Here is a 21640-nt window from a genome sequence, read left to right as displayed (position 1 = left end):
ATGGTAATCTTATCTCCAATCAAGTTACACGTTATACACTTTATTAGTAACACATAATGGTAAGGAATAATGCCACCCACATATACACATACATACAATATTGCAATCCAAGAATATTCATAAGGAATTTTTAATTGTCTCTTGAAAAAAAAGAATGGGACACTAACAAAACCAAAATATTACAGAAAAAATATTTGCTCTCTTCATGAGAAGAACCAAGACATGAGCAGTAAATAACATGGGTCTTGACATGGAAATACATTTCTTAGGAATATTTTTTGCTGAATTCATTCTAGTTCATGCGTTAACATCCCCTCTCCTCACAGACTTCAGACTGAATGGTGGAGGGGGAAAATCACCTGCAATACAATAACTTAGCTTGCCATCTGTGCATCATTAGTAGCCTATAACACTTAAGGTGATACATACACTTATTGAAAGACAGCAACCCAAAAGGTCAAGTTCCCATTCACGCAGGAAAACTCATGAGTTCACAAAATAGAAAACAAAAGCAATAAATTCTTACAGCTTAACCCAACTTCACTTGGTTGTAGACACACAAGATAGTCCAAATGTTTCTCAAAAAGCATTTTTTCATTAGGCAACATGGGCTGGCATCTCTAATTACACACTCCAGTGATTGTCTCTGAAACAACAGACTGTCTTGAACAAAAAAGATGTCCAAGAGGATGAAGTTAGGAAAGCTCTATTAACGTGAAATGAATCCTAGGTATTCTTTCCACTCCTTCCCTTGCTCATTCTTCCTTGTAAAACATAGGCATTCAGCAATAGAAAGAGATGTTATTAAAGACAAGCACTCATCTACAAAATAAATGCTCTGAAGGACTTATCTACCAAGCTGAAGAAGAAAGCTCCTGATGGCAGCAGTTCCAGACTATGCCTGACAGGTCTGGTATTTTCACACCCAGCCAAAAGAAAAGAGGATTTTAAGGCCATGTTAGGAATCCTGAATGAAAATGGGTCAATGTTCTCTGGGTCTCTCCCACTGAAGTTAGCAAAAGTTTAAAATGGTCTGGAAGAAACAATTGAAGAGTTATTTTAAAGGCTCATCTTTGAATCTTGTAGCTGTAAGTTAGCAATTACACATGCTGGTGGGCCCCTGGGAACCTGGGGGCAGCCCCCTTGCTCACCATGACATGAGTTCTCTTGCATCCTCTACAGTTCTCTTGAAGCTCTTCAAGGAAAAGCATATTGAAAAGCAAAAGCTGATGCATGGGACTGAGATGCCTCTTCTCACTTTCCTACTCCATCCTCTCATAGTTGAGATGTAGAGCTGACACGTCAGAAACCCTATTTCCAATTCCAGATGGACGTTTGATTGGGTGGATGTTGTTTGTTTAAAAAACAAAAATTAAAAGCAGAAAAATCAATGCCCCAACTACCCCAAATCTATTTCTGCCATGAGCTAGAACCTCAGTGTCTTGACAGACAGGTAAGATTATTGCATAAAATACTGGTTTGTTCTTTATTTGCTCTTTAGTTTGCTGCTCGGCCTTTTATTTAAATACTTAGAAATAGCTCACAGGTTTCCAACTTTCAAGCTCCTTTTAGAGGGGGAGTATCAAATCCAGGATGCAATTAAGCCTTCATTATTCGGAACATTTTCTTTCAAGGGACCCAGCAGGTTTTCCAGCATGCCAAAATCTTGTTTGGACCTTTTCAGAGGGTAGCCAAGTAATTTGGCAGAAGATAACAAACACAAGGAGCCAGAAGGGCTAGAGTATTTTTTCAATAATTGGCTGAACATAACTAAAGAGACTGGAAACGAGTAGTGAAGAAAGGAATTAGAAGAAAAAAGTTCAATCTTTGACCTTGAATAGTGTGTACTGGACGTCTCAGAAAGCATTCTGAATACTGCCAAAGACTTTCTACTGGACATTTGAAAACACTTCTCCAAAACTGCAAAAATATTATCTCGTTAAGATATTGCAACAGTGTAAGTCTAAAGCAACCACTGGCCATGAACACAAATATTTACTGAATCTGTATCTTGCTGAAGAACGTATATATTTTGGCACACATTATTACCATTTTTCCAAAGGGAAAACCCACCCACAGATACCAAAAGGCACAAACTTTCACTTTGCTCACTCAGGCTGAAAACGTATACATCCCATCATGGGGCAGCTTATATCAAAGCAAGTCATTAAATGTAAAGAACTGACATAATGAAAGCATCTCTACTTCCACTCCTATATCTTGCCTGCTGTTTGAATATGTATGAGTTACTTTTCCTATATTCAGCTACCTCACCAGGGGACTCTTCCCACAGACCTTGCCTCTCCAGGAGCAGCAACATGTGCCCATTTTCTCTGTAGCACTGGACCTGACAAAGAGACATAGATCCTTTTTGGAAAGGTGAGTGTTCCAAGCATGCTTAGCTTATTCTGACAGGCATATTGCCATTCAGCCTTCCCATGTCTGATGCATTTATCATACAAAATGTTAAATCAAGATCATCAAGTTTAGAGGCTAAGTTTAGACAGCTAACTTTACAAGGTTCTTTTTCATAGAAAAGGATTCTCTAAACCTACAGTGAAACAAGAGAAAGAAAACTATTTAATGATACTTTTCATATTGAAAATGATTTTGGAGTTAAAAAGTTCCCCACACCCAACTGTAACAATCCATGGAAAACTTCGAGTAGGGTTCCACCTTCTGGATGGCACTACATCTGTGGGAACTCAAAGAGACGGCATCACTGATGGTACTGAACCTGCAGGCTGAGCTTAAAGACTGCAAAAATTTAAATGTTTGCAAAAAGTCCACTAACTCAGGTCTGACACTTTCATTAATAGTAGGGCCTCAGTGTTACTGTAGTGCCATCGGTTCTGTAGATGTAGATAGAGCACAAGGTAAAGGAGAGTATTTTCAGAAGCACTGCAGTGAGAAATCCACATCCCAAATTCATATAAATGTAGTAACACCAAGTGAGTGTTAATGAAGTCTGCTCCTTTTATAGCTAAGAAGGACAATATAAACAGCAAATATTTCATCAAAGTGAAACGTCACTATTTTCCTTTCAGTCATCCTTACAGCTTTTAACAAACTGCAAAAGACATTATTTAAGTTATATGAGCACAAAAATTTCACAGGACAAATGATACAACTCACAAAGCAGACAAATAAATGCAAAAAAGGATAGAACAAATATTCAGAGGTTTAACACACAAAATGGAATTTCTTCAGCAGCACTGATTAAACCCAAGATGAGGCAAGGATCTTTACAAAGTAAAGGCACCAGCTCTTTGTAAACACGTACTCCTCTCACTTTAACTGAGAAAGCACTCAAAATATTCTGTGGAGGCAACCTGTGCGGTAGCGTTCCATTGCCTATAAATACTTCACAGGAGAGATATCAAAGGCCTTTCCTCTCCTTTTTACTATATTTAATAAGAAAATTTTTTCTTCAGTTTATCTAGTGGAAAAGTCTTTAAATCTCCCCAGAAATGTTATAGTGAATCTGTAAGACAGTGTTTTCTCTTATCTGCCCTCTGATATCTATCAAGAAGTTTCAAGGCAAGAGAAATTTCAGATGCCAGTATGAACCACACACATTTGCAGTCATCTCTTGTTTTCAGTATTGTGCTATAGACAGTTTCCCAGAAGGAACCAATGGCTTATATTAAAAATACAGATACATTTAAAACAAAAAAAAAAAAAAAAAGGAACTTGTGCACATCCTCCAGCTGTACAGCTACCTACTCTGACTTTTCAAATGCACTAGCAAAGACTGAACAAGAAAAGAAGATTAGATACTTCTGATCATGATAACTGTACTTCAGGATTCCACATTTTTTGAAGTACGCATCCTGAATGTACACGTCTCCCTAGCGTGGAGAATATTCACACAGTTCTTTACTAATGAAACTGCAAAACTCAAAAACTGGTAAAATAAATACTCCATACAAAGGTGAATTGTTTGCATCTTGGACAAAAGGAACTGAGCATCTTCACAGTGTCCACTGCACAACTATCACAAATATCACCAAACACATTTTACTACTCATACACACAAATCCAGTGATTACGCTAATTGATGTTGTTCAGTATCCAACCAAGCTTGTGCGTTTCTAAGTCACCTTCTTTCAGCTTTATAAAGCTGACTGAATTTTTAAAGTAGTACTTTCAGGTTCTACAGGACTGTCAACTGGTACCTGGAGAGGGGGAAAAAAAAAACCAGGAATTAAGCTGTTATTCAACAGAAGCTATTCTCAACCTCAGTATTCCTGGGTAATTGCATACACTATTGGAGCCTAACCTAATAATTAATTAGCAAAATCAGGCATTTATAGAAAGCCTTATTTTCCTTTACCCTCTGTAATGAAAAAAAAACCAAACAAAAAAACCCAACAAAAAACCCCTACAGAATTGAGTTTCTTAGTGTAACTCTAAAGTATGTATTTACTGCATATAGATATTTATCATCTAGAGAATAACTTTCAGGTTTTTTTCTTCAATACATTTAAACACAGCAGAATCTTGCTGATCAAGGTTTGGTATCAAAGTGCTGTTGTACCTTATTAACACAGGCAGCTCTCTATTTATGGTAATAACAGGGCAAGGACTCCTGCCTTCTGTTACACCCTGGCTAATAAGTCATGGGCCACTGCCTACAGTCAGCATGTACATCCCCAAGACAGCCCCGACCCAGGCTGGTAAAGCTACAGGATGCCCAGCTGCAGAGGTTTCAGGTTCAAGTTAGCTCATATAGCACCAACTTGGAAGTTTCTGAACGTTATGCAGACAGTAACAGTGTGCACTTGATCACAGATGATCAAAAGCAAGACACCTACACATAAAAAGAAGCCTGACAGAGGATCTTGCAATACCCAACTCCAAAAAGCAGTTTCATTATCTTAATCCAAATGATCAGAAAACCCACAGCACTGAAAAAATGTTTCCACTGACAGTCTTATTTCTACAGGTAACCGTGACAATTTGGAAAAGCTGCTGAAACAGTCTTGGAACCGCCTGAACAGCCGAAAATGCTGCGCTCACTGTTTAAATTGAGAGGGTGCTCAGCAGAAGAGGAGACCCAGCTCTTCATGTACACAGGACAGAAACTGCAGCATGACTTCTGTTCACCAGACACTGACTTCACCTAAAAGGACTTCAGGTATTTTAAATAAAATACGTCATCTATAGCACAGCCTCCTAACCCAATACACAAAAAGGCTTTACAATTTACAATGCTACCTGCAAATATGAAAAAGCAAGATTCAAGCAGTAAAAGCAGAGATTAATATTAGCCACTTAAAATTAAAGAAAATCTGAGAGCAGAAGTCTTTTAGTTTTTTTCATGGGAGCTAAGGGGAGAAACAGATACCTGAGGGTACCATCCCATGTGGTTCTGTTGTTCCAAAACAGCATGGAAACAATCATAAGATTTGGTCAATTGTCTTTTGCTGTTAATATTATTATGCCAACAGAAGCCAAGCATTCAAGTACAGCAACACAATCATGGTAAGAGAGTCAGCACTTACAGCTTTAACATCCAAATTCATAATCCCTGAATTCACATTGTGTCTTCGTAATTCTGATTTTATTAAGGCTGAAACAAAAATGTAAAAAGAAAGCTGGTTCACAACTTTGCAATGACATGCATTTGAAGGGAAATGCACAGTGCAAGCACATGGAAGCTGCTTTCAGCTCATATTAAAATACCTGTATTCGCTCTTTCACAATTTGAACTTACTGACAATTTGAACTCGCTCCTCACAAAGCACACGCAGAAAACTACAATAAAAGCTTTTAAACCATGAGTGCATAAAGCAAAGCTTGATGATTTTAGCACTTTCAGTACATTTGTAAGTATCAGCGCAAGTCACAGGTACAGTTCAGGAACACATCAGCAGTTTCTTGCATTTGGAAAGCTGCAAACTGTCTCCATTTATGTATTTGTTTACATTTATTATCCTACTCTGGAGACAGACATCTGCCTCGAATTCAAGACATGGCGACAGATGGCTGTCCATATATCAGCAATATTATCCTTTAAACAAAGGGTGTGCACACAGCAATTATTTGAAGTGAAAAACAAAGCAAAAAAACCCTTTCAATCAAACCCTGCCTGCATTTATAACTTTTGTCAGTCCAGACAGAAAGCCAAATATTTAAATCCCAGATGTCTGAGACATCTAAAAACTACCCAGAAATTCACTATCTCAAAAAAGCTTCCACATTTTTACATTAAAGAGAACTAGTTACTTACATTTCTGATTAATTACCTGTTAAGATAATGCCCACAAAAATCCAAGCACAAAGAAAGAGGTTTCCTGCACAAGGACTGTAGTCCGTTGTGAGCTTTCCTTGAACAAGCGTGAAGACAATTCCAAATATCTACAAACAAACAAATCACTTCATCAGGATCACATTGAAAACAGTCATCACTTTACCTTGCAAAGTTTCAGGTCACATCTTAAAATAACCAGATTAAAAAATTAAGGCTACAGCAACATGACAGAGACTTAGCAGCCAAGTTTGAGAAAGCCACCTTAGATTTGAGCAGAGTGGCTTTCCTGACCATTACTTCACTTGAAGAAATAAGATGATATAACCTGTGCTGATGCATTAAGGAGACCGGAGGAAGTGCCTTCAGATTCTGGGTATGTAATTTCCACAGCGAATTCAAACCCAAGTGGGAGATAGCCAGTCATGAAGAACCTGTTGAAGATAAGAGTAAGAGGGTGACAGGTGTGGCCTTCATCTATTACTACAGCTAAGAAAATCAAATGTAAACACATGGTATTAGGAATTAGCTGGTACTCTTAACTGTCTGTTTTCAAGACCTAACATGATCCAATACTTGTTTTGCCTGCTTCATTCCCCTGACCTCACCCAACCATTTTAGCTATATGTCTCTCTGTTTTGGACAAAGATGTTTTAACATATTTGTCCTGTTTCTCATAATCACCTGCACTCCACTCCTTACATATTAAACAACCTTCTCTGACCAGTCCACAAACCATTCCATAACTGAAGCCAATTACTTTCAAAATGAAAGACATACACAAACACCATCCTTTGATCAGCCCAAAGATCCATGCTGGAGGACAAAAAGAGACCATCAGAGAGAGAGGCTGGACACTGGAATGTCTGCTAGCAAGTGCTGTGGAAGAAGCTGAGGCGACCGATAGGTGACAGAAAGAGCAGGGATTTAATGCAGTTGAGGTTGGTTGATTGATTAGTCATTAAACTGAAACTATCCAGACATTTCCGGCTCTACCTTGACTGCTGCGTCTCGATACAGCACTATTCCCCAAGCACCTTTTGGGGCTTTTAGATTACATATCTATGAGAAATGCTCATGCTCTTCTGAGCAAACAAAGCATCCAGCATGTTGCTTGGGTTATCAAAACATAGATTAATCAAAATGCACAGAAGCCAGCCTTCCTAGATTTGCTCAGTCAAACCCTAATCATTTATGAACTGGTCAACAGAAAGATTCAGCTTTACTGCAGACAACTTTTTGAATTCGAACCAAACAAACTGATCACATACAGACTTCTGTTAGGTCCATTAAAATCTTAAATGGAATTCACTGGAAAGTCAGTTACTTTTATATTTATTCTGATTTAACAAGATAAAACTCTAGTAAACCCTATCTGTACTGTGAGCTATAGGCATAGGTTGAGAGCATGGTGACAGAATATACATAGAATCATTTAGTTAAAACAGTTAAATATTGTTTCTGAACAGAACTGAAGTAACTCTTCCAGTCCTCTTTAAGTGCTCACCCAAGTACTCCTCCAGTCACGAACACTACTATAAGGTATCCGAGGTCCAGGGTGAAAGTAAATACAAGCAACCCAATGAATGAGAGAATGTAAACAATCAAAGTAGTTTGCCTGCAACCCAACCAAAAAAAAAGGAAAACAATTAACACTGTTAACATAAGGTCATAGCACATTGCTGAAGCATGGAAGAGTAACATAGACATTACTTACTCCCTAAAAACTGACATTCTACAGCTATAAAATTTGCTTCGTGTAATTCTGACTCAAATGTATCATGTAATGAGAATGTATCTCTTCCCAAACTCTTTATTGCCTTGGTTATACGACTGCTTCACTCAAGGCTACAGACACTTACTCAGACTCTTTAAAAGAGTGGACAACCACAGGAGATACTATTACCTTAAGGCTATTTTAGTTCTCCACTATACTGCACCTCTTGGCCATTCTGAAGCGCTGCCCATTATGCAATGCATGCGCAGCCAAATCGAACACCAGTAGCAATACAAGTCAGCCTAAGAGGCAAGTCAAACAAATCTCATTACATTGTTCTATTTATTTGAAGTCTGGAATAAAGGATATCATCCAAAATATTAAAGCACACATCACTTATTTATAAGCCAACACACTAGCAAAAACAAAGCCTATCTACAGCATTAACATCCATTAGGTTTCTAGAGCTCTTGCCCATAATGTACTAAGAGTCACAGGGGAGAACTACCCCAGCACAAGCAGCACTGCTGAGGGGCACCACACCATGGGTGACAGACCCAGAAGCTCCTACCCCAGAACATAGTTCTACTCCACGGTCATCCCCTGAATTAACGCAATGTTATGCTTACTAATAGGACCAGGAGTAGTATTAAAAAAATGAGAATCCATCAACTGCCTGTTTTACAAAACAATGCAGAGTAAGTTTTGAACCCTTATGCTTTCCTAGGAGGAGTCGTCCACTGGGCCACCCGGCCACTGTATGTAGCATATAAAGTGCTTTCCTTGTTAGCCTTACACTCCTGAAGAGATAGGAGTAGATGGAAAACCCCTTCGTATCTTTGCATTCTCTTCTCTCATTTCTTTGGGCCAAGAACCAGTAAGAGTTTCAAGCTTTTGCTGTAGCCTCAGAAACTAGTCTCCATCAAGGCCACTAAAAGATCACGGATGAACTGCACTTTATCTTCAGTTCACTTCAGCCCTTACGTCGCAGTATTTTTCTAATGCAATAGCACCGCTCTCCTACCCCTAACCCCATACATGCCTACCCACACTTACTTGTATGTTTTAGTGTAATCCAGCCACAAACCACAAATAATCGAACCCACCATTCCTGCCACCACCAGTGTCAAGCCAATTCTCCCAGCGTTCACTTCTTCTCCCTTTCAACAAATATTTATATGGTGCTCATTAATAACTCGCTTCCACTCAGAGTCAAGTTCAGACCTCTTGGCAGTCATAAGCGCAAACAAACATTCCTATGACTCCCACAGCTGTATGGTGCAAGAGACTGTAGGGGGGTATAAAGGAAACTGAATGTCCGAGCACACATAGCACCTTCATAATAATGAACATCACCTCTGCAAATGTACAGTTAAAAAAACAAAACCAAAACAAAACACACAAAAAAAAACCACCCAAAGAAGATCCAAGAAACTTACCTCATAATAAGTTACGATCATCTGGTTTAATAACGTGGAGACAGAATAAAATGCCCCAGTCATAATACCTGCAGTACCAAAATAAAAGCTTCAGTCATTCCAGGGGTACACACACAGATCTGCTACCCTAGAGTTAATCTTCTGATATTTAAGACTCACGTTAGAGGCAAAACTTTTTATCTGCCAAGTAAAATCTCTTCACCAGGCCTTTAAATGGTATTTTGAATCCTGCTGGATTTTCCAGCATTGGCTGCTGAGTAAGTAAAAGTTTGACCCTCCCTTCCCCATAAAAAAAAATCACAACTAAAATACGATGTACTTTTAGCACACATTTGAACTGTTCTGCCAGACTACAGCCAGACAGCACCACTCACCGTAACTGATCAGCAAAAGTACAAATGGAGCATTTTTGAACAAGTTAATAATCGACTGCTTGTAGGAATAATCTTCAGGAGGCATAGTTTGCAGGACTGCTTGAGAGTGACTAGGAGGGTATTTCGGCTTTTCTTCAAACACTGGGGAAAAAGAAGGAGGAACAATTTTGATTTGTCTTTATCAGACTAATGCTTTTTCTTTTTGAAGTGTTTCAGCTTGATGAATTTCAGAATATTAACTTTTTTTTAACACTTCCATGAAAAAAATGTTCCAGATGTCCTCATGGAAGAATCAAGTCACAGCCACAAAGGGCGTGCTAACTATTTGGTCACAGCTGATTGCTACCAACTTAAGAGTCACAGACAGACTTCATCTGCAATGTGTCTAGACACTACACACTAGTGTCTGAATGTTAAGGTTAACAGAGAGAATTCAAATTGTATCATAAGGTTTTTCTAGCAAAAAGCCTAAGTGGCCTAAATATTCTGAGAGATGTCACCCCATGTGAAGAAGCAACATACAGTAAACTAGTTGTCACTTAACCCTGGCACAACAGGTAAGTGAACACAAGTAAATTGGAGAAAACATAATCTCAACTACTTTGAGCAAAGCCAGATGCTTTAAGAGATGTGCTAAACACCCCCTACAGTCACCGTTTAAATTGCAAGAACGGCACACTTACCAACCCCTGTTAAGAAGAACAAAAGCGTGGAAACTATTGCTGTGCCGTAGAACATGATGCTGATGTTATGTGCCATTAGATCAATATCGTCGGGCGTATTTGGAACCAAAACAGGCGGCAACAAAAAGCCAATCGCAGTGCCAAGCTGCAAAGCAAGAAAAGAAAACCCCAAATCATTGTCCTGTGAACATAAAAATTAACAGAAAAGAAAATCCTTACCAGGTAGAATTCTGAATTTGTATCATAATAAGTATTAATAAAACTATGAAGGAAACGCGTTCCTTTAGTATTATACTTCTGAGCCATTTGCTGTCAATGGCATTTCACAGTCAGGTCATAGAATCATAGAATGGTTTGGGTTGGAAGGAACCTTGAAGACCACCTGTACCAACCCCCCTGCCACGGGCAGGGGCACCTTCCACTAGACCAGGTTGCTCAAAGCCCCATCCAGCCTGGCCCTGAACACTTCCAGGGATGGGGCATCCACAGCTGCTCTGGGCAACTCGTTCCAGTGCCTCACCACCCTCACAGTGAAGTCTTCCTTTTCTCTAACCTAAAGCTCCCCTCTTTCACATCTTCCATAATTCAGGTTTTAACCTTTCTACTTCTGAATTAAACTACAATACTATACCTAGTATATAACGCATTTAACAACTAAGCATTAAGGATTTTTTTTCAGAAGAATCTTTCACAGCAAAACACTGTGCCTGCCCATAAATACTGCAACTGAATGCCTGGAACATTCCAGCTACTCTTTAGAAACACTCCTCTCAATGTCACGATCCTGCCACTACAGTAACAGACTGACAAGCAAGGTTTATTGCAGAACTGATAGAGCAAAGAAGAGCAAGAGAAAAGGAGCATCCTTATCAACAAACACAAAACCAAACCCTACATCTGCCATTATTGCTAAGGAAATAAAGGAGAATCACACAATATAGTAGTAGTCGGCTTGTATCTGGAGTCAATTCCAACGTAGCAACTGATTTTGTATGAAAAAGAGACAAAAACCAAGAACTGAAATTTTTAGTGCGTAGAGATAGATAGAAAGAAAGAAAAAGAAAAAAAATATGAAGGAACAAGAGTCTTGGACTACTCTCTAATTTCTCTCTGCTGCTCCTCCAAAACTAAACTGCATTTTAAAGTGTTAGAAAAAATGTTATTTTTTTAAACTAAAAAAACCCTGCATCTATTTCAGGTAAAAGATTTAAAAAAAAAAAAAAAAAGCACCAAAAGCACCAAAGACTGTTAAGAGTAGCAAGTCCAACAATCAGAAACCACTCAACACAAAGGTGTGCCAATGTGGATACGAAGTGCCCTTTGTGTGTATGCCCAACGCAGCTTTTGCTGCCTTTTTTTTTTTTCCCCTGCAAAGACCATCAGTTTTACACTGAACCCAGTGCTCACCTGAAGAATTTGTCTTTTTATCCTCACCCTTCAGTATATGAACCCTAACAAACATGAACTGCGCACACAATTACTCTTTTACTTTAGATACGTTTTTTCCTCCCCCAGAGTGAGCCTATACAGTGCCCACAATATTCCAAGAAAGTCACGCGATACCATTTTTCACCTTTTACACCCAGAGAGGCTAAGGCCAGAAGGATAGAGATCTAGTGTGCCCAGTTTGAGATGCTGAATACTTGTGGAAATAACCCTTGACGGGTACATCACTGCATTCCCAGTGATTTGTGTTTCAACTGCAAATGATCAGCATCTCAAGAGATAATGGGTGCGATCTGACTTTCGATAAATACCCTGTCCCTCCCCTTTGTGCGGTCCCAGCCCTGCTTGCTGTAGCGATGAAGTTATGCAAAGTACCTGACAAGAAACTGGCTGACCAGCAGCCCAGTTAGTTATAGCAACTTCATTCTGTTACGTAGTCCATCTTGTGCAATTAACCAATTACAGTGCGACTGTATTGTAATGTGTATGCAGGAGTGAACTGCATTGGGATACACAGACAACATTACCTCCAACTTCTGAGTGCCTAATTTGGTGTTTCACGCCCTTTTCAATCTAGCTTTCTAGAGTGCTTTTTTTTTTAAGAAAGTAAAAACTGAGGACAGAGAAATTCTGTTGTTTGACACCACGAGACACAAGCAGGACTGGGATATTAAGACCTACATAGCACGAAGCTCTGAGCCAGCAGGGTACCACAGAGCTACAGAATAAGCCATTATCCTTTGTGAAGGGCTGCCAGAGGGAGATGAAATGCACCTTTGTCAGTGCGTTTCACAGGTGTTTCCCTGGCAGAGGACCATCAAGCATGTCAGCACATCAAGATCTGTCCTAGCTTCTGGAATGGAATATGCTCCAGAACTAAGGTTTGGGGTTTTTACATCTCTGCTCCAGTTTTCCTTGCCCATCTCTCTCATGGTTCCTACCTGCACAGCCCCTGCACGCCTGCTTCTGTCCTGCACCGCTCCAACTCCCCCATCTCAGCATCTGAGCAAAGCACCAGTTTCAGACTCCAAGTTGCATCCTTGGCACTGTACTGTGGAACTGAAATCTCAGTAACTCCTTGCTATTGGGATGACTGGTGCTTGTCTGAAAGAGTGGATTTAGCTGCCAAAGAAACCTTTAACCTGATTCCAGGTCATAGATGCAACATTTTTGCTCAACTGCTAAAACAACCAACAAACAACTCCCAAAGTCTTCAGTCCAAAGGGACAGCTGACTTGTCCACTGGAAGACTTCAATGTAAAAAAAAAAATTGCTTTAGATAAGCATCGGTAAAACCCTCAGCATCCAGGTACGAGCTAATGAGCAACCCTAACTGTAAATATGTAACATTACTATTACCACTGTAATAATCCAAAGTGCACAAACATAAAATCATTAGACTCACCCGAGGAAAAACAAATCCCCTATTACCTTCATAAAACCATACCTAAGACCTCAGCCTTCACCAGCAATGTTGACTGGAATCTTAACATTTTGTTGCCACAAAAAAGCAGGGACAGTAGCAGGGGGCTGGAACAAGGCTATGGGAACAAAAAACCCATCGGTATCATATCCTCACCCGTGCTTTCAGATACACCTGTTCCAGCTCTCTGAAACCAGCCAGGACCAGCAAGCTCAAGGAAATGCATGATTGTTAACAGCTGCCCACAGTGACATGAACTACCCCAGCGCTACAGAAAACTCAGAAAACTTCACAAGTGGGACACTGGGGCTCTCTGTGAAAGTTCACGTACTTTACACCCCTCCAGCCTGGGGGTGGATTCAGTCTGATGAGTGATGCAAGAGGCAAGATGTCTCATGCAAGAGCAAGAGAAAGCAGAGCAGGATGACTTCTGAAAAGTACAACCGATGTACTGCAGGTGGCTGACAGAAGTGCATGAGCTGCTGCTCACTGCCAGAGTCCTGCAACGCCCAGCCGGCTGCGATGTAACATCACCTCCATCACTCTTCCTCTCTCCAGCGCTGCCCCATAACCTTTTCCTGAAGAATGCTATTTCCCCACTTGAAACGGCTCAGTTTTAACTCAACGCCACACCAGACTAAGGTGGCCCACATCCCCCCAGCCTCCCTTGCCCCTCTGCCCCTACCTGGTTGCCCAGCACCGCCACGGCGCAGGCGGTGGAGACCTCGGTGGGGCCGAACCAGACGGAGGCGATGCGTGAGGGCAGCCCCAGGATGAAGACCTGGGCGACGGCGCAGACGGCCTGGGCTGCCAGGGTGAGGGGGTAGCGGCCGGGGGCCAGGCTGGCACACTTGAGCCAGGCGCCCAGGCCGTTGAGGCCAGCGCCCAGCAGGGCGGTGAGGCGCAGGCCGCGGGCATCCAGCAGCCAGGTGGCGGGCAGGATCAGCGGCACGTAGGCCACCATGTAGACCATGGAGAGCCAGTCTATCTGCGTGAAGGAGACGCCGTAGAAGCCGGCGAAGACGTTGCTGAGGATGCTGTACTGGATCCACTGGAAAGCGTTCACCAGCGAGTAGCAGCTGAAGACGGCCAGCACCGCCAGGCGCCGCCGCGACAGGCGCGTCTCGGGCGGGCCGCCCGCCGCCAGCATGGCCTCGGCCTCGGCCGCCCGCTCGCCCGCCGCCTCCTTGCCGGGCAGGAAGCCGTTGCAGCGCTGCAGAGCGGGCACGGCGGCGGCCGCCGGCATCTCCGCGCTCTCCCCCTCCGCCTCCTCCTCGCCGCCCTCCTCCACCATCTCGGCCGTCTCCCCACCCAGCTTCCCCGGCGACGGCGGCGGGCGCAGCCCGGCTCTGCCTGCCAAGGTCACCTGGCTCTCCGGCTGCGGCCCCGCCACCGAGCCCACGCCGCCGCGCCACGGGGCGGAGCGGAGCGGGAGGCGGCCCCGGGGCGGGCGGAGAGGGCGCGCCGGGAGGGGCGGCTGGGGCGGCGCGGCGGTGCGTGGCTCGGTGCCTGTGCTGGGCACGGCACACGCACGCACGCAATGCGCGCACGCACACACACTTCCCGCAGTCCTTTAAACGGAACCGATAGAGCCTGTCCGTGCGGGTGGCTGCCCATACGGAGACGGGAACGATGTACATAACCCCCACGACACCCCCGAGGAAGGCGCATGACCTCACCCCGCAACGGCTCTCCCGGCCGGCGCGCCCCGCACAGCCCGGGCCGAGCGGCCCCAGGCCCGGCTGCCGCCTGCCCCCCCCCGCGGGCACAGGGGCCCCCAGCGCTGCCCGCACCCTCAGGGGCGACCCCTGCCCTTGCCCTGCCACAACGAGACCTGCCTCTCGGCAGGATGCAGAGGAGCGCGCTGTGGTGACACGGGGTGGCTGGGCAGGGCCGTAGGCCGGCAGGGCAGGGCAGGGCAGCCAGGACGGGCACAGCGCGGGGGGCTGCAGGCCGCCCCAGCCCCTCGTGGCCTCCAGAGCCGCGGGCGGCACGTTCCTCGTATCCACCAGCCTCTGACGTTTGATTTGATGCGTACCCCAGACAGCTGCCCGTCGGGGTGACGCGTGGAGGCGGTTAGCTGCCACCTCGGTGAGCAGCCTCCCTCAGAGCCCGCAGGGAGGTGTCTGGGGGAGCGGGGCCTGGCACCCCGCCGCGGCCTGCAGCACACCCTCGTCAAGGGACAGGTCGTTCTCCAAAGAGCATTAGGAACATCCAGAAATATTTATGTCTGTTAACATCAGGAGTACGTTACCGGTCCCTGTGGGAAATGATTTGGGGCGCGCTCAGCAGATCACACAGCGCCGTTGTTCACCTGTATGGCAGAGCCTGGCCTGGTCTGTGTCCGCAGGGTAGAAGCGCTTAGCCACCAGCCTCCAGTTCCCTCGCTAATTATGAGGTGGTATTTTACTCCAGATCAGGTGATCTGTGTAAGCCACAGTCTCTGATCTTATTTACAGCATGAAGAATAATATAAACACATGCTTCAAAATATTAATTAGGCTATGTTTGCTTTCCTTAGCTGAGCAATGGCAATGATGATTGCAGGCACTGTGGATTTTTAGAGGCTATGGGAAGTGAATCCTGAATTTGCAGATCACAGGTGTGTGTGCTAGAAACCTGCTTTTTAAAAATAAAATTACCTATGTCAGATTTAGGCCCTTCTTGCCTCTTTCATTCATACCAAGAAAAAGCCCAATTTATTTTTACTTTTCCTGTGTAAAGCCAGAGGCTGGGTAAATTCCTCTGAATTCTTTTGCCTGACTTCACAGTTCAAGTGCTACTGCTCCGTAGCAACGAAACCTATTTTAAAACAGGAGAACTTCAAGAGGAAGTGGAGTAGGAACTGAAACAAACATTATCAAAGCAACAGCATAGCCAGCTTTCACTTCAGAAACATATGTCCATGTTACACATTGGCAGAAATATGCTAAAAACACACCTGAGATTATGCCTACATTAGTACTTCCAGCAGTACCCATTCGTGGTCACTGGGACCCTGTCACCCACACTGCTAAACTGCTACAGCAATCCCAGGCACAGGTTGCGGATTGGCCTTAGGGCCAGGGAAAGGACCGTGACGCTTTGCCTGGGTTGTATAGATGTAGCATTAGTGTCCTAAACAACTCTTGTTCTTTTGGAAGAAAATGTAAACATTGATCCACAGCTGATTTAATTTAACGTTTTTTCCCCATTGAATTTTCAATGACCTTAAACTCCATCCAAAGAAAACATCTACTTCTTAAAGACAGAGGAAAGTAGGCTTTGTTCTTTTCTCATTCTTCCTTTTCCTACTGTTACAGCCTTGGCTCCATCCAGCAGGCAGAGCGGCTGCCAGCTAATACCCTCAGCAAGAGGTTCAAATTCAGCCTGTTCTAGAATTGCTGGCGCGCTTTGGGTTTCACCGCCACAGTGCCCACAGGGCATTGTCTCCTCTGTCTGCCTGACGCTTCAGCACACAGAGCATCATCTGCTTCCTGCACAGGGATCCTGCATGGAAGAAATAACTAGACATCAGGGAGCTGCAGAGAAAGAGAGGCTAAGCCTGGCAGTGGAAGGAGCACCTGGATGAAAGCTGCCTCCCATAAGGACAGGAGGCTTTTTTCAGAAAGAAGTTTCATTTAAAACAGACTAACACAAAGCCAAATCCACCTTTGCTACAGCTGCACTGATCTTGGTGGAAAAAAAAATGGTTGATTTTGATGAGGTACGGTCAATACAGTTCCATCTTTGGGGATGTTTATCTCCAGAAGTAGCTTCCTAAACAAGAAAGGAAAAGGCAAATCAAACCAACAGCATCAAGGCAAAGCTTTGATACTTACCTCCTGACTTTTTACACTGCTGTATTTCATAGGTTTCACAACCATTACTTCTGATTTACACCCATTTGTACAAGAAGCAGGGCCAAGGACATAGTTGCCCAACAAGAGGAAGTCACCCCATAAAAAACATCCGTGGTAGGAGTTAAATTAAAACGCAAGTCCTTGGATTTCTACATTTCATGGACAATTTATTAAGCTGAAAACAGTACACTGACGTCAAGGTTTACAGCACAAGTTTAGCTTAAAACAGCTACTATCCTTTTTCAGCCTACCCTCTAACTGAAAATTTATTATCTCCTGGATATTCCTGTTAGTGATAGAGCCAGAAATTGCTCCCATATACCCAAATACTGAGTTGTTTTCCTGAATGCTGTGAAAAGACTACAATATGCCTTATGTATCAGGCAGTCACTGGCAAGTAGCTGATACTAATGTACTCCACAGCAATTACTTTCTTGTGCCCAAATTCCAAAAGTCAGGCAGAGGCCAAGCACTCAAATTTTCAGGCTGGAGAAAGTTAAAAAGCAATTAGAAGTGCAATGCCCTATTTTGTAGTGGTGTTACTGCTCCTCCTGTAATACATGTTCCACTGAAAGAACAATGTATTTTCATAACTATTTGAAAACTTTAATTTTATCTTGCAGATAATGCCATCTTTGTACAAAAAATGGCTCAGAAAGTGCCTTTTTGTTTCAGTCCATCCAGGGCATTTCGCAAAATAAAGGAAACCCACCTACAGAGTGCTGCTTTCAGGGTGTAATTAGCTTTCTAACGCTCCTAGCTAGATTATTTCAGTGATATCAATTCCCAGTTATGTCCTTCTTCCAAATCTCAAAATAGTATTTAAACCACCCCCAAAAAAACCACCCCACAAGTAATCCATCTTTGGAAAACTTGAGCCCAAGGTTACTAGTCAGAAAAGAATGACATAGAATTTTGCCAAAATATCAACACTGGTAAAATAAAACAGCAGGCACACAGTTAAGACTTCCAGATTTTCTTTTTTAACAATTCAAACCATGTACTTTAGTCTCTAAAGGAAAAAAAAAAAAACAAACATACCAAAATTATTTTAAAATGCATTTCACTCTATGATTTTCAATGCAAAAGTTGATCTCTCAATGCAGAGGAAACATACATGGCAAGAGTGCACCAGGTCCCTGTCTTCCAGACAAGCTGTTTAAACAAGAAAACTACAGCAGCTTAAGAAAGGGAATTCAGAACAAAGGATCTGAAGTTCCAACTGAGCTAGAAATGACCTATTATAGTAGGATGCTAAACAAACCTCAATAAACTGGACTTGAAAGAAAGTAGTTGGGAGAGTCACATGTTTAAATTTCTTGATTGAAAGCTATTAGAGAATACAGGGGAAAATGTAAACATCCTCTTCCTCCTATACAGTCCTCATTCCAGCAACATTTGCCCACTGTCCCCACAAGATAAAGCCATAATCCCACCCGGAGAATGAACAGTTGCAACACACGCCACTTAATAGAATTTGTTTGTAGGTCCAGGTGTTTGTCTAGCCACCTCAGTTTTGGAATATGCCTGCCCACAGTAGGCATGTTTGCCAATGACCTGGATTCAATTTTTCATGTACTGACAGGAAAATAGAAGTATACTCTTAAGTATCAAAGTTCTGAATTTTAAAATATGGGTAATGAACTCATCTACTGTAAACAACAGAAATTTGTGTTCCTGGGTGTCTCAATCCGTACAAAAGATGCAGAAATGTACACCTGGTACTTCTGTCAGCTGCCATCTGGTCTTCCTTTTCTAGTTAGCTATCATTTTCATATACGTAATGGAATTTTACCCCTAAGTTTCCTACCAAAGCAAGTGCAGGAAAAAAGAATTGTGTACAAAAAAATAATCATGTGAACAAATACAGTAGGTAAAATTTATTGAGTTCTTATTCACCAAGATTAACAGGCTCTTCATATATTATAAGAAACGTTAACTTCCATCTGAAACCTTTATACACAGTAAGAAAAGTGTATACGCCCACAAAAATTAATAAAAAATATGATCTGCAGAAGGGTTGTCTTGGATGAACATTTTTGTTTTTGACAAGAACCCATTTGCTCAAAGGCTGGTTAACTTTGTGGAGAAGCTTTGAGGCATTTTGTTGTTCCTTCACGAACTCCCTCCACTGATGTGCCTCTTACCTGAGGAATGTGCTGGCAGACAATCCGGATCTCCTTGGGTTCATTTCTTTCCTAAAAGTTAATTGACAAGGCTCTTTCGTGAGAGAGACCAAGTGACAAAAACGTGACCTGTGAAAGGACCATGGGACAGCAGTGATGAGAAAAGTCATGCAGATGCAGCCAGCTGCATCTGAGTGGGTTGGCTTGGTTCACCTACAGCTCGAGGAACTGTTCAGCTGCAGTTCACCTCATCCTAAATAGTACACCGGGGAGTATTGCAGGCTTCCATGAACACAACCCATCTATCAACTCCGGGTTGATATCCAGGTAAGAATTCAGTAATATGAGAGGAATTGCCCCCTAAAGGCTTTCTTTACTGGCTATAGCAGGCTCCCAAGTGACTAACCCAGATGTAGCCTTCTGTGGATGCAGAATGCCCGGAGTTCCCGCTCCCTGCCCCATCTACACAGGAATATATAGCAATGTGGAAGCAATTTGCTGGTGAAACAACCGTTCAGAGCAACAACGATAAAATGTCCGCTCCACTTTCAGGACGTCTCACGTAATGTAAGAGCTATAATAATTAAAGCACTGTGCTCATGAAAAACACAAATTTTCCATCTCTCTTTCACTACCTGATTCATTGCAACTACCTCCCTGGCTCATGCACGTACATCCTTTGAAAATTAAATGGAAAGGACGTGGATTTGGAGCTGTTGAGAGGAAATGGAATATGGAAATGTGCTTGTATTTTAGAGACAGATTGCTCACCCAAGCCTGAGAAATGTCGGTACTTTGACTATTGAGGAAAACCAAATATTTAGTAACAGCTTGAAGTTCCCAGTTTCTCTCTGAAGAGGCTATCAGCAGGAAGAGAGCCATGTTCTTTAAAGACCTACATCCATTCGATGGGGAAAATGCTGGCTGACCTCAGCTTAACTAAAAACCAGCAGGAATTTTTTTGTTTAGCTAGAATAACAATAAAAGATGCCTGCCCAAGACCCTGGCTGTGACAGTATGTTATGGAAAATGCATTAACATTCCAGCAGTGTTAATCACTTGATCAGGAAGTCAGTCAGATATTTCTCTAAACAACTGGACACAGTGAGTAAAGGGTGGCCAAACTGCCTTCGAGCAGTGGCCGCAACAGTGATGCTCATACAAGAAGCCAGACACTAGGGCTTCCTTTTTGGAGCTCCTGTGTTGAGAAAGCGCTCCAAGTGTTCTCCAAAAAGCTTCTCAAACAGTTGTCTTTTGCAGCACACCTAGCAAGATATAAACTATTTCAGATTAGCTGCAAACCCAGAATCTCTCACAGAAAATCCCCTCCCTTTTATTATTAAGGGAGATAATAAATTGCCTCCCTTTTATGATCAGTGACCCTGTCAGCCATGCCATTACTGCCACAGCCACTGGTCAGTGGGCAGCTCCATGCTGAGGACAACCCCAGAGCATCTAGAGCTTTTTGCATGGGAGTGACAACATCTGCTCGACCCAGATATAGAGAAAGCGGGGGAGAGCCTGACTTTCTGCTTCCACCTCTTGCCTGCACACTGACCCACTCAACGCTACATCCAGGTCCTGACGGCACACAAGCGAATTCCTACAGTGTCCTTCCCTCAAGCATTGTTTAGGGCTTTTGTTCTCCTGGGAACGGAAGGCACTCAGCACCTCTGGCACTCAGGCACTCACCCAGCACCTGACATCCCTGAGGTGTCCATGAATACATTCAGCAGTGTGTTTTACTGGAGCACCAGTCATATAATGTCAGCCCGATAGCTGAGGTGTTGACTTACAAATTATTTATCTTGTGAGATCCCTTCGGCTCATATATATATATAATCGTAGAACCATAGAATCATGGGATCATAGAATCATTTCAGTTGGAAAAGACCTTTAAGCTCATTGAGTTCAACTGTTAACCTAACAGTGCCAAGCCCACCATTAAACCATGTCCCTAAGTGCCACATCTACATGACTTTTAACCTCCAGGGATGGTGACTCAGCCACTTCCCTGGGCAGCCTGTTTCAATGCTTGATAACACTTTCAGTGAAGTTTTTCCTGATAGCCAATCTAAACCTCCCCGGCACAACTTGAAGCTATTTTCTCTTGTTCTATTGCTTGTTACTTGGTAAAAGAGACCAACACCCATGACACCCACCCATATATATATATATATATATATAAGGTTTTTTAAAGTAATAAGACCAGAACAGTAAAAAAGAACACATGTAAATGTTATATAGCACTAAGGCTCTTACAGTGCATAAACTTTAGAGAGAATATAGGAAAAGGATTTTAAAGGAGAAAAATGTAAGGACTAATCTACATGGTTT

The 21640-nt window shown here is 42.7% G+C and overlaps 1 protein-coding gene across 2 annotated transcripts; it reads right to left on the bottom strand.

The window, feature by feature from the left end:
- Nucleotides 1-19: 19 nt before the first annotated feature.
- Nucleotides 20-20376, bottom strand: FLVCR1 (FLVCR choline and heme transporter 1). 2 transcript variants are annotated; one of them, XR_013931484.1, is made up of 11 exons: nt 14021-19432; nt 10467-10611; nt 9784-9924; nt 9410-9477; nt 9027-9130; nt 7761-7871; nt 6582-6687; nt 6252-6363; nt 5508-5575; nt 1152-4178; nt 20-1033 (listed from the first exon to the last, which is right to left on the bottom strand). XR_013931484.1 is itself a non-coding variant. In XM_080408485.1 (10 exons), exons 1-10 carry the CDS (start codon nt 14627-14629, stop codon nt 4116-4118), a joined length of 1527 nt encoding a protein of 508 aa, XP_080264611.1. In that variant the 5' UTR covers nt 14630-20376; the 3' UTR covers nt 20-4115. The 2 variants fall into 2 exon arrangements, 1 of the variants encoding a protein (XP_080264611.1); XM_080408485.1 differs by having other exon boundaries at nt 20-4178; nt 14021-20376.
- Nucleotides 20377-21640: the final 1264 nt, after the last annotated feature.

This window comes from Falco punctatus (genome assembly GCF_963210335.1).
Source record: "Falco punctatus genome assembly, chromosome: 12".
Lineage (NCBI taxonomy): Eukaryota > Metazoa > Chordata > Aves > Falconiformes > Falconidae > Falco > Falco punctatus.
This window is presented reverse-complemented; position numbering and strand designations above follow the sequence as displayed.